This window comes from Lithobates pipiens, unplaced genomic scaffold (genome assembly GCF_037356315.1).
Source record: "Lithobates pipiens isolate NorthernLeopardFrog02 unplaced genomic scaffold, aLitPip1_a1.2 Scaffold_35, whole genome shotgun sequence".
Classification (NCBI taxonomy): Eukaryota; Metazoa; Chordata; class Amphibia; order Anura; family Ranidae; genus Lithobates; species Lithobates pipiens.
Window position 1 is genome coordinate 24,608,432 of NW_027507811.1, and position 13,642 is coordinate 24,622,073.

General features: G+C 44.1%; 2 protein-coding genes across 8 annotated transcripts in view; one reads left to right on the top strand and one right to left on the bottom strand.

Annotated features, from left to right (window-relative positions):
* Positions 1 to 5,368, bottom strand: part of LOC143956174 (NACHT, LRR and PYD domains-containing protein 3-like) — a 72,132-nt gene extending 66,764 nt beyond the window's left edge. For 6 of the 7 annotated variants that reach the window (XM_077466323.1, XM_077466322.1, XM_077466321.1 and 3 more), the window contains exons 1-2: positions 5,184 to 5,368; positions 3,454 to 3,511 (exon numbers count right to left, since the gene is read on the bottom strand). In XM_077466323.1, coding sequence (XP_077322449.1) covers positions 3,454 to 3,475 — 22 coding nt within the window. In that variant the 5' untranslated portion in view covers positions 3,476 to 3,511; positions 5,184 to 5,368. The remainder of the gene's footprint in view (positions 1 to 3,453; positions 3,512 to 5,183) is intronic. The other variant, XM_077466319.1, reaches the window with a different exon arrangement.
* LOC143956162 (uncharacterized) overlaps positions 1 to 13,642 on the top strand; it is a 713,750-nt gene that overhangs the window by 639,779 nt on the left and 60,329 nt on the right. The window lies entirely within an intron of this gene.

The window sequence follows — 13,642 nt, forward strand, 5'->3', positions numbered from 1 at the left end:
AACTTCCTTTTTTAGTCCCATCTTAGGTCATCATTTTCAAAACGAACGGACTTTCGAACAGACTTAGTCCATTTGTGTGTGGCATATTTGAAATGTCTTCCTAAACTCCTATACAACAGTACAGTGTCAGCACCAAGTGAAACCTTTACTATAAAATAACCTATATAAGTAAATCATGTATAGTGCTTTCTTGGCTCATATAAATGTACTCCTCCCTCTAAACCCTCAGGATCACCGCCTAGCCAAATAAAAGAGAGATCCTCCCCTCCCAGCTTTGTTCTTTTTTTTTTTGTGGAACTCCAGCCCACCAAGCACATGATTGAAGGACTTGAAGTAAAGTTTGGGTCACCAGACATATCTAAGATTCGTAGAAGGCACTACCAATTCAGATGTTTGCCCTTCAGAATTTGCATGGCCTCCTAAGTTTTCTCAAAGATTCTACTATCCGCCATTGCAGTCATTCGTATGGAATAAATTACAATCTTACATTATCTAGAAGATATTCTGATGATAGCCAGTTCAAGCAAGGAGCTGGTGCTAACACACAACATAGTTCTAGAAATCCTGACCAGTTGGCTCATAAACAGTCAAAAGAGCCATCTTATATCTACACAGGCAATGAAATACCTCAGCCTAATATTCAATACCCAAGAAGGTCAAATCTCTGTAACTTGTCACAAGATTGTTGAATTAGGTGCATGCATCAACAAAGTGATATAAACTACTTTTCTATACACAAAATATCGCATGATGCTTCTAGGGATGTTCACTACAGCGATTCCAGCAGCACCCTGGGCAAAATTTCATATGAGGGCCTTCCAACTAGTCGTTGGACAGGGGATCTTTTTGTATTCTCCAGAGTCTGGCTTGGTGAACATCGCCAGTGATCCTGTTCAGGGCATGTCTCTCAGTACGGTAGACTGGATCCTGGTAACCTCGGATGCCAGATTCAGGAGCTGGGAGGCTCACTGTCAGATAACAGATCAGTTGTGCCTGAAGTTTCCCAACAGTGGTGAGTGGTCAGTCAACCGTCGATGCTTGGTACCAATTTTTGCCCAATGGGGTGTTCCCTCCATAGACCTTATGGCAACCCCAGAAAACCTGCAAGTGCCCAGATTTACAGCGATATCCAGATACGAGGAAGTGATAGTTCAAGATGCTCTCTCAATTCCTTGGCATTTTCCCCTAGTTTATTTTTTTCCTCCTGCCCCACTAATCATGAAAGCCTTGCTGAAAATCTCAAAGGAGGAAGTTCATGCCATCCTAATCCTACTTTTTTGGCTATGAGGGTCCTGGTTTCTACTGCTCCTGGAGATGGCATCGGCCCCTCCAATACTTCTACCTTTCAGGAGGGATTTACTACAGCAAGATTCCTGGCTCCATCCCAATCCATAGAGATTGCAGTTGACGGCATGGCTTGAATTGGCCAGGTTACAATCTCAAAGCCTCTTGGGTGAGGTGCTTAGGACATTGTTAAAGGCAAGAGAGTCCACAACAAACGTTACGTACTCCAAAATTTGGGAGAAATGTGTATCCTTTGGTTCAAAGAGATTTTTCCCCACTGACTCCAAGAATTTTGAATGTACTAGAATATTTGCAGTCATCACTTGATATAAAAGTGGCATATAACTCAATCAAAGTACAAGTGTCTCTGGATCCCCTAACAGCCCTCTGTGGTGTAATGCATCTTTGGGGGAATTCTTCAGGTTGGAGGGAGGCACTCTGTGGGCCCGATATGGGATTAAATATGTGCATCAGCTGTTGGTAGAAGGGGAATTGTGGACAGTTGGATAAATAGTTCTATATTTAGAATGACAAAAACAGTCTGGCGCCAGAAAAATGGGACATATGTTGCACTGGGAACCTTGTAAATGTCCAGCAAGAGCCCAAAACGCAGCTGTGTGGGTGAGCACACCAGGATGGGTGTGAATACAAGTAAAATCATTCTGGGGCAACCACAGTTGGAAGCACTGATCGGGACAGTCTTGAAAGGACAAACAATCAAAAAGCATAATGAGAAAATCATGTGCCGATTTAATAATGACATATACTTAAATGAACAGTTATCTAAAAATCTCCTTGCATAGATGGAACAATTGCAAAGCGTGCTCCTCACTGTGACAGTACCTTGAGAAAGTCGTGGTGGACTGACTTGGTGAAGCAATGGTGTGATGGCAAAACCTTCATGTATTCCTGGATGGCACTAGGAGGAGGGAAGCCAACATGTGCAGAGCCAGATGGACAATATGAGGCCTCGATCGAATCCCCAATGATATATGGCAGGATGGTGGAACGATCAAGGAAGGGACAGAGAGGCCGCCGGAGCAACCACCGACCGGAGCTGGTGGATGGAAACACCCGGGCGTGTCTTATGATCAGAGAACACAAGTCCAAAACGAGGCTTGAAGCACAAAGGGTGGAGAGCAAGCCGAGGAGAATGGAGAGAGAGGATAGCTGTCGTTTTGACGTGTATCAGGCGTGGCTCTGATACAATATTTTATTATTAAATCGCCACATGATTTTATCTCATTGAGCTTTTTGATTGTTTGTCCTTTCAAGACTGTCCCGATCAGTGCTTCCAATTGTGGTTGCCCCTGAATGGTTCTATTTAGGATGTATCCGGTCTATAAACCAGAGGCTCTGGATGGGCAGTTGGATAAATGGTTCTATATTTAGGATGTATCCGGTCTATAAACCAGAGGCTCTGGATGGGCAGTTGGATAAATGGTTCTATATTTAGGATGTATCCGGTCTATAAACCAGAGGCTCTGGATGGACAGTTGGATAAATGGCTTTATATTTAGGATGTATCCGGTCTATAAACCAGAGGCTCTGGATGGGCAGTTGGATAAATGGTTCTATATTTAGGATGTATCCGGTCTATAAACCAGAGGCTCTGGATGGACAGTTGGATAAATGGCTTTATATTTAGGATGTATCCGGTCTATAAACCAGAGGCTCTGGATGGACAGTTGGATAAATGGTTCTATATTTAGGATGTATCCGGTCTATAAACCAGAGGCTCTGGATGGGCAGTTGGATAAATGGTTCTATATTTAGGATGTATCTGGTCTATAAACCAGAGGCTCTGGATGGACAGTTGGATAAATGGCTCTATATTTAGGATGTATCTGGTCTATAAACCAGAGGCTCTGGATGGACAATTGGATAAAAGTTCTATATTTTTACAGTTGGATAAATTGCTCCATATTTAGGATGTATGCAGTCTATAAACTAGAGGAATTCAAATTTTTCACCTGTTTAGTAAAGTTACATTTAGACCTTATGCACCGCGGGCTAAATGCCCAATGTGTTTGAGGCCTTACTTTCTGTTCGCTCATGTAGTCGATTACGCATCCTGTTACACCCATCATGTTTTATAAGTTCCTGTTTGTTTGGAGATGAAAGGTGGAGGAACACACTGGAGAAAACGGTTGCAAATTGCAAGCATACCTTGTGAGGAGGAGGCCGCCATGACACCAGGGTAGGAAATGACTGGGACTTACATCACCTAGAAGGAACACATATTAATCAGTTTGGCAATAGTGACAAGACACTTACCCACAATACAATCAATGGAATCTAGGGGGAGTTTGGTATTTGACTAACGTGCCCAATATACTGCTTTCTTTCTGGGGTTTGTGTCCATTTGGGGTCATATAGGAAAGAGACAGATTGGAATTTGATTACCACAAACCATAGCAATGGACTATGGGTAAAGCACCTTCTTTCAGGCATTTGCCGGATCACTTCATATAGATAAGGTAAAGCAATTAAGAACATGATGGGGGTTTTGCTGCAACAAAGGTTGACGTTGTGAGCACATAATACTTTTTGGGTCTCAACGGACTTAAAGGAGAACTATGGTCAAATTATATATATGTGGCATCACACAGCCCCATTCTTTTACTGAGTGGGAATCTCCAGTCATGTAAAGAAAGGGGCAGGAATAAAGGCTTGCATCATGGATTAGATATGGCTACATGGCCATATTTGGTCAGTGACATCAAATGGGATAACCGCCCCTTTGTTTCCATTTAGTGTCGGGGACTGGAGCTGTTTTTCACAGCGATGGGATAGCAATGGAATTGGATGTGTCCGTTGGTCAGCAGGTTTTTCTTTTGGTGGGTTGGGGACATTTTCCATCACGATTGCTGAGGATCAGTTATTCATTAAGGGGGTGGGGCCAGTATCTGGGGTCCCCCTATTTTTAAACGTATCTTCCAAATTCCAATAAGCACCTTGCCTGCAGACCCTCACAACCACCGTGCCAGAGTTGGGTGGAGCAGGCACTTTGTCCTCATCTGTATTTGTGATTCCCTGTGGATGATTAGTGGACACACCATGCGACAAGGTGCTTTTTCTGTTTCAACATGACTGCCCACCAGTGCACAAAGCAAGGTCCATAAAGACATGGATGAGCGAGTTTGGGATGGAGGAACTTGACTGGCCTGCACAGAGTCCTGACCTCAACCCGACAGAACACCTTTGGTAAGAATTGAAGTGGATACTGCGAGCCAGGCCTTCACGTCCACATCAGTGCCTGACCTCACAAATGCTCTTCTGGAAGAATGGTCAAACATTCCCATAGACACACTCCTAAACCTTGCGGACAGGCTTACCAGAAGAGTTGAAGCTGTTATAGTTGCAAAGGGCGGGCCAACTCAATATTGGACCCTACAGACTAAGACTGGGATGCCATTAAAGTTCATGTGCCTGTAAAGGCACCTGTCCCAATACTTTGCAACATGTTGCACAGGGCTGTGACCAACCCTCCATGCTTTTTGACAATATGTCACCTATTAGCCTAGAAAATGGCCATTGCTGTTTTTTACCATTTGGCCCTTGTTGACTCAAATGGTTTGGATTTGGCACCTGAACTTTAGTAATATTAGCTGAAGCCGCCTCAAACCAAACCCAGGTATATTTGAACCATCAATCACCAATGGCAAAAGGTCCACCTCCATGAGCTATCAATGAGTTCAGCAGCATAGGTTCCATGTCCTGCCTTTTTTTTGTACTCCCTGTACTCAAAAGTCCAAAGCGGACTCCTCTTCTGCCCACCCTTCAGCCCAGCCCTGTCGTTCTTAACTTCAGTAATGTTTAGATTGAGAACTGAGAATGTGAAAGGGAGATTCTGGGGATAAGTTGTGTCAGGTAGAAGAAGAGAGAAAAGCCCCTACCATGGAATGATCCTATTTACTGGAGACCTCCGACCTGTAATTAGCTGCAGACGCGGCAAAGGGGCCTCCAGCTTCCTGGATTATTTCGGAATCTCAGAATGAGCCGGAAACGCCTTCTATAGGAGAACAAGTCTTTCCTGTACTGATGTTTGCTGATGAAATTCTTCCCCTACTGCAACACGTAGCACTGGGAGCAAAGTACAAGGCAGATCACCCAGGGGCGGATCCAGAGTCTAGTCTCGGGAGAGGCACTGCTAGAAAAATTTTGCACGCAATTTATCGTGGAAATGTGTTGGCGCTTCAATCACCTTGGTCGGTCTGGTATCAGGATGATTGAAGCACACTATTTCTAGTATTTCATTGGAATATAAAATAAAATAGAATAAGAGGAAAAATAGACTTGGCGCTATACCATTTTAGACTCAAAGTAAATAAATAATTCTAATTTGCATAGATTTTCCAGCATGCTGGTAAATAAAAATTAATAGTTAAAAATAAAAGAAAAATGCTGAAGAACTCTCCGTGTGATGCCTAACAGCAATCTGTAGTAATTATTCTTATATATATACTTTTCAATAAATATCAATAAACCATAGAAATCAATAAGCCATAGAGAACTATTCAAACATGCAATTCCTAAGAAATTAAAGTGCAAGTGCCAGTGAAAAAACTTGTGCCAGTGTTTGAATGCACAAAAAATCAATTGCAAAATAACAAAATGAAATAAATGTCCAATCAATTATCTATTTTGCATATCATATATCTATTATTGCACATATTAAATATCATGTGACGAAAAGTCCGTGAATGGATAAAAATAAAAATATATAAATAAAACAGGTGATCAAAACCTGAGAAGTAATAAAAATTTGATGATGCATGTTGAAACAGGAAAATTGTGATAAAAATTGATTATAAAATTGCTGATAAAAAATAGTGAAAAAACTGTGAAAAAATAGTGAAAAAAATGGTGAAAATTCTTCTATAAGTGGGGGGGGGGGGGGGAAGGGGGGGAAGGGGGGGAGGAGGGGGTGACTTCAACTGTTGCTCCCGGTGCTCGGTGACCACTTATGTAATTGCTCTCACCAGAGGTATAGCCCCGTCCGGGGTGGATCAGCCTCCACAGTATAAGCCACTGTGTTGCTCTCTGGCTTGCCTCTGCTTTGGTTCTGGGAGTCCCTCGTTCCTCCGTTGGTATATGCTGTCTGGCCACGCCCTACGCGTTTCGTCATACAGACGTCATCCGCTCCAGATGACGTCTGTATGACGAAAGGTGTAGGGCGTGGCCAGACAGCATACACCTCTAGCTCAGACGGCGAGGCAGCCGAGCGGGATTTTTAAAAACCAAGCAGCATAAACAAACGAGATTGCTTGTGAGTAATTTTATGTTCATTTAAATAAAATTTCAATTCATAAACGTACTACACCATGGATATGCCTCTTCCTTGTTGTATATAACGTGGCACGCTATACCAACGGAGGAACGAGGGACTCCCAGAACCACAGCAGAGGCAAGCCAGAGAGCAACACAGTGGCTTATACTGTGGAGGCTGATCCACCCCGGACGGGGCTATACCTCTGGTGAGAGCAATTACATAATTACATAAGTGTTCACCGAGCACCGGGAGCAACAGTTGAAGTCACCCCCTCCCCCCCCCACTTATAGAAGAATTTTCACAATTTTTTTCACAATTTTTTCACAGTTTTTTCACTATTTTTTATCATCAATTTTATAATCAATTTTTATCATAATTTTCCTGTTTCAACATACATCATCAAATTTTTATTACTTCTCAGGTTTTGATCACCTGTTTTATTTATATATTTTTATTTTTATCCATTCACTGACTTTTCGTCACATGATATTTAATATGTGCACTAATGGATATATGATATGCAAAATAGATAATTGATTGGACATTTATTTCATTTTGTTATTTTGCAATTGATTTTTTGTGCATTCAAACACTGGCACAAGTTTTTTCACTGGCACTTGCACTTTAATTAATTTCTTAGGAATTGCATGTTTGAATAGTTCTCTATGGCTTATTGATTTCTATGGTTTATTGATATTTATTGAAAAGTATATATATAAGAATAATTACTACAGATTGCTGTTAGGCATCACACGGAGAGTTCTTCAGCATTTTTCTTTTATTTTTAACTATTAATTTTTATTTACCAGCACGCTGGAAAATCTATGCAAATTATAATTATTTATTTACTTTGAGTCTAAAATGGTATAGCGCCAAGTTTATTTTTCCTCTTATTCCATTTTATCGTTCCACCCACATTGGGTAGAAATCTAATAGAGGTCGCTCTTACCAGAATTATATCTAATTGCTCCATAGCGCGACCTTACCCCCTCTTCTTGCTCATAAAATAAAATAGTTCAGCTCACCTTAATGCAGAATCGGTGGGAGCCCCGAGTGCATCACTTGCCACTGTCGCCTGCCACCAGATGCTGATTGTCACTTGCCACGTCACCTGCCACAAGTTGTGAATTGTCACCTGCCACAAGTTGTGAATTGTCACCTGCCACAAGTTGTGAATTGTACCCTGCCACAAGTTGTGAATTGCCACTAATTTCTCGGGGTGGGGGGGAAGGTCAATTGCCCCGTTGCCCCCCTCCCCCCCCATCCACCCCTGATATCATCAGAGTTCACTTAATTCATGATATTAAGGAGAAGTTGATTGGGTGCTCTGTGTTCCACCACCTCCCCTTTGTATATAATGACTCACTGTACAAATTATACTTGTTCTGACAGATTAGATATGATTTTATTATTTTATTATCAACTCTGCATAGCCATAGCCTACAGGCCATATGTCCGCATTTACTGCTATATCCCATCCAGGTAAGCTCCATACAATGCTCATTGTATATTGCTGTTGTATCCCACCACTGGGGACCCCCCCCCTCCAGAAGGAAATGGGATCAAAATCGCCCCAAAAAAAAATCGCATTTGAAGACGTTGCTGAATTTTTTTCCCCATTTTTAATTTGCTCTTTAGCCCTTTTACTGCCATTTACACGTCATACTTCGGCAGCAGCAGTGAGTTTTTCACTACAGCAGCGTGAAAGTCGACTGTCGCCTTTCAGACGGAAGTGACCTGCTGGCAATAGTCCTCTAATAGACCAATGATGTCTCAAGAAAGAGAACCTGGCACTGTATATATGCTATCACATAAGGCAATATAAGGCAAAATACTACTATACTATATATGCTATCACATAAGGGGCTATTGATAGGAATAAAGAAAAAAAAATTGAAAGATGCACCCAAGAACTTAACCGCCCCCCCCCAAAAGAAATATTGAGCCTCCCCCCAAACACATGTCAGGAGCACCTATATAAGAAAACATTAATTGAAAAATGCGTTACATATCACCATGCATGCCAGATAGGGTTGCCACCTATCCAGGATTCACCCGGACAGTTCGGGTTTGGAATCATACGTCCGGGTTTCAGACTGCCTGAGACCCGGACACCTTTTTCAGACTGGACTATGGCTTCCCAGCAGGTTTGCTGGTTGCAGTTGTCTAAGCTGAGAGTGTCTGTTACACTCTTTAATGCCCCATACACACGGTCGGAAATTTTGACGGAAAAAGTCCGATCGGATTATGTGAAATGTGGAAAATCCGATCGTGTGTGGGCTCTAGCGGACTTTTTCTGTTGAAATTTCGAACGGTAAAAATGTTTGAGAGCATGGTTTCTCAAATTTTCCGACAACAAAATCCGATTGGAAAATGCATGACTGGTTATATACACGCAACAATAGCCATCTCACATAATTACCAAAATGTATACGGTGGGGACCTCCCAACTGAATGAATGAATGAGTGACTTGTATAGCGCTACCTATGCTAACTGAATCGCCTCAGGGCGCTTTTTGCCACCGGTGGCCATCTGCGGTATAGCACGGTCCTTTACCCCGTAGGGTCCCGATGCGCGTATAAACACATACGCAACTGACTTCTGGGGACACGCCTGCTGACCTTTGGTGGAGGTCCCTATTCCAATCCCTGAGTCCTAACCTTGTTCTTCAAGGGGAAACCCTAACCCCCTAACCCTATCCCGTAAGAGCTGTCAGATAATCCCACGTAATGAAAAGGCCAGATGGTGCCCCAAGGTGAGACAGCACCTCATTGAGTGCGGTTTACAAGGAGTTACGTGTTGATATACTCCCAAGTCCCTCCAGGCCGGATGGGGTCAACACCTGTTTATAAGAGTTGCTTCCGTCTCGTACTTGCTTCAGAGCATGCGTCGTTTTTGGTGTCGGAACAGCATACAGACAAGCGTTTTTTTTCCCATAGTAATTTTTTCCGTTGGAAAAAATATAGAACATGTTCTCTATCTAAGTCCATCTGTTTTTTTTTCGACTGAAAAAGTCCGATGGGGCATACACATCTTCGGAATATCCGATGAAAAGCTCCCGTCGGACTCTGTCGGAAATTCCGCTCCTGTGTACGCGGCATTAGAAAAGAGGCGAAAGAAATGGATTCGTTTAAGCCTGGATAGACAGTGGTGTGTAGTCTGAAAATCCATCTTTGTTCTAATTGAAGTAGGATTTTGTTCCGATCACCGTCTCGATCGGGAATATGTACCTGTGAAGGAAATTTTAGGTACTTTGTAATTATGTTCAAGCACGGCATGTCTGCTGATTGGGAGATGGCGATCCCCAATCCGCATACTATACACGTGCTGAGACATACATCGCCAAAACTCCTGTTTGGTCTTACCTATGTAATAGGCACCACATTCACAAACCATTTGCCGTCGTGTGGTCACGTGACCCTGCCGGGCGCTCCGTGAGTCAGGTCGCGGGTCCCGCGGCCTCGATCGCCGCGGGGATACCCGCGATCGTCTCACGGATCTAGCGAACGGGGAGATGCTAATGTACACAAGCATCTTCCCGTTCTGCCTAGTGTCACTGTCACTGATCATAGCTCCCTGTGATCGGGAGCGGTGATCAGTGAAGTGTCATTTGTAGCCCATCCCCCTAACAGTTAGAAACACTCCCTAGGACACACTTAACCCCTCCCCCGCCCCCTTCAGTGCAGCCTCTTAGTGCTCATCAGTGTCGCCTATTGGTGTCCATCAGTGCTGCATATAAGTGCCCATCATCAGTGCCACCTAATTGGTGCCGCCTCATCAGTGCCTGCCAGTGCAGCCTCATCAGTGCCCATCAGTGAAGGCGCAAACATACTTTACAAAATTTTATAACAGAAACAAAGAAAAACCTTTTTTCTTTTCAAAATTTTTGGTCTTTTTTATTTGTTTAGCAAAAAATATGTTTGTGTACAGTGTAGCATGACCAAACCGTGATTACATGTATTGCATTCAGGGTGGCGGACCACTCGACCAGACAGCGTACCTCCGCTACCTCGCTCCCAGTAACGTAAACCCCACCGGACACATAGTGCAGGTCTCATGTCAGGATCTCACTCTGGTCAGAATGGAAACCTCTGTTGCACTGGTCTTGCTCCTGCTTGTTATAAGAGATGGACTGCTGGGGAAGGAGCCCAATTAGTGACCACCCTCACTTATAGAATGTGCCTCACCTTCCTCGGCTACCATGCCTCGACTGGTTGTGTGTGACTAGTGAACTTGGTTGCCTTTAGCAATGACCTTGCTCTTCATCAAACTGCAGCTTGTTTGTCACTGTAGGACTGTGTAGTTCATACCCCTCTAGTGCATAAACGGGCCCAGGTTCTTTGTATATGCCAGGTCCATTATGGACCCCTTTGAATAACTTCAGATCAGGCTTATGGGAATGTTCAACAGTCTTTACTGTCCTTCTTCAGTGTGTACATGATAACAGCAGGGCCGGGACAAGGGGTGGGCAGAACGGGCGGCTGCCCTTGGCGCAGAGTGTAGTGTAGGGATGGGGGCGCCGCAAATTCCTTCTAAGGCTGACAGGATTAGTGACAGTGGTATCACTACTTATGTCAGCCCAGTGCTAGAAGCAGCAAGAAGAGGAGGAGAGAGCTGAGAGGAGGTGCAGACTGTGCTCTCTCTCCCCCCTCCTCATAAGCTTGCACAGAATGGAGGGGGGGTTGCAATTTGGCATCTTTGCCCTGGGTACTGGATGATCTTGTCCCGTCACTGGACTAATTATTAAATGGCCCAGGAATATCTTCCCAGCACAACGGAGTCCATAGCTAATTATATAGTCCATAGTGGATATTCCATGACTGATGGCATCCTGGGATTCTCAGCAAAGGCAATCCTCATAAACGGGTCAACACACGTAGAAGCGAATAGATGACCAGAACAGCAAACCCCTCAGGTCTCAGGCACCTCAGGCTCCAGCCTTCCCCCCATATTTAAGTAACGCTACTGTACACATGTAAGTCAGTCCAATTCAGTATATAAGTGAAATTAAAATATTTATTAGTGATGTATGTATAATGAAGTATTGTTAATGTATGCTTGAAGGATTTGACTTATATACCTCTGCTCTCCCATTTTTTGATCTTTGTAGGTTCTAGGGTCATACTTATCTGGTTCTGAGGAAGCTATTGGCGAAACGCGTCAACCAGTATCTATGATCTTGATTATTAAAGTATAGGGATGGCCGAACAGTTCGCCCGGCGGTCAATTCGTGGCAAATTTCGGCTGTTCGTGGTCCGCCCGTTCGGCGGACTATTGGCGCCGTTCGCCGGGCGGACTTCCGTGTTTTTACTGTGTAAAAGAACTTTGACCTGATGACACATCCATCATGGGTACAGGACAGCCAATTGAGACATTACAGCACATGGACACTTGGACATTCCCCCTAACTTATAAATACACCCGATCCGGCGGCCATTTTACATTCTTTCTTCTGTCACTATAGGGAGAGGTTGCTGTGTGGAGCAGGGAGAGATAAATCGCTAGCTATTTGGTACACAAAAGTTCTTTTCAGGACTGGTATAGGTGTTAGGTGTATATAGGTTTGCTGTGCTACTGATTGTTGCAGCAGCCTGAGTGTCTTTTGTCAGTTTAGAGAAAGGGACAGAACGCTGTGTGCTGCTGTAGGGACAGCCAGATTAGTCATCATCATTAGCTGTTACTATCAGGTCCACAAAAGTGCTATTCCAGTAACCAGTTATTGTTCCAGCAGCCTCTGTTTTGCCAGTTTATATAGGGACAGGCAGGAAGCAGTGTGTCAGGCAGTGAGGGTCAGTTTAAACAGTAGCTGTTACTATTAGTTCCACAAAGGTTCTTTTCAGGACTGGTATCAGTGGTATGGTAATATGCTTGTTCACGTATAATATTCTTTCTTCCAAATATAGAAAGAATATTATACTTGACTGCTGCCCTTCTGCTGCCCTTCTGCTAATCATTCACAACTCACTTGTTCCACAAAGCTCTTTATCAGGACTGGTAACTTGGTCTGTCTAGGGTGCTACAGTACATAGGGTTGAGTGAGGTACAGTCTGCTATTCTATAAGGACTGGTATCGGTCCACAATACATAGGGTTGAGGTGCACTACTGCTGACCGCTGCCCTATACTGCAGGAGTCCTTCATCGGTATAGGGACTGACGTACAGTCTGCTAATCACTCACACACAACCTACTTGGTCCACAAAAGTCCTTATAAGGACTGGTAACTTGGTCTAGGGTGCTACAGTACATAGGGTTGAGTGAGGTACAGTCTGCTATTCTATAAGGACTGGCATCGGTCCACAATACATAGGGTTGAGGTGCACTACTGCTGACTGCTGCCCTATACTGCAGCAGTCCTTCAACGGTATAGGGACTGAGAGCTTTGTCACAGGGTCATTTAAAAAATGACAGGCAGAGGAAGAGGCAGGCCCTTCCGCAGGGGTGGTAGGGGTAGGGCAGGAGCAACATGCTTGAGCCAAAGTGGGAAGTTGCAGAAGGTGCGTTAAATTACTTTAAAGGACGCACCTGACTTGGTTGAATGACTCGCTCAGCCTTACTCTTCTGCACCCTCCTCATCCTCTCGATCTGCACCCTCTTCTTCACTCTGTGCTATGTGCACCCCCAAAGACACTACCACCAACAACACCACCACCACCACATACCTTCCGCTTGAGTCACAGGAATTATTTTCTGATCCATATCAAGAGGACATTTCTGATGCGCAGCCACTCTTGGTATTGGATCAGGAAGAGGAGGAAGCAACAACCGCTACTCAGCAGTCTGACGACAGTACCCAGATCAGCCCAAGGAGGAGGTTGGTCCCCGGTGTTGCTGCCTACTCCGATATCTCTACTTATAGTGGTGGGGAAGGTGACGTTGATGATGACGTGTCTAGTGATGTCACGTGGGTGCCCACAAGAGAGGAAGAGGAGGGGAGTTCAGAGGGAGATATGGACCAGCAGATAGGGAGGAGAAGCAGGAATAACTTACATTGCACAGGAGGGACAAAGCAGACTGCAAATGTATCAGGAGCGAGTCATCGACCATGTACGGTCACATCTCGCGCTCCCAGGACACCGGCACA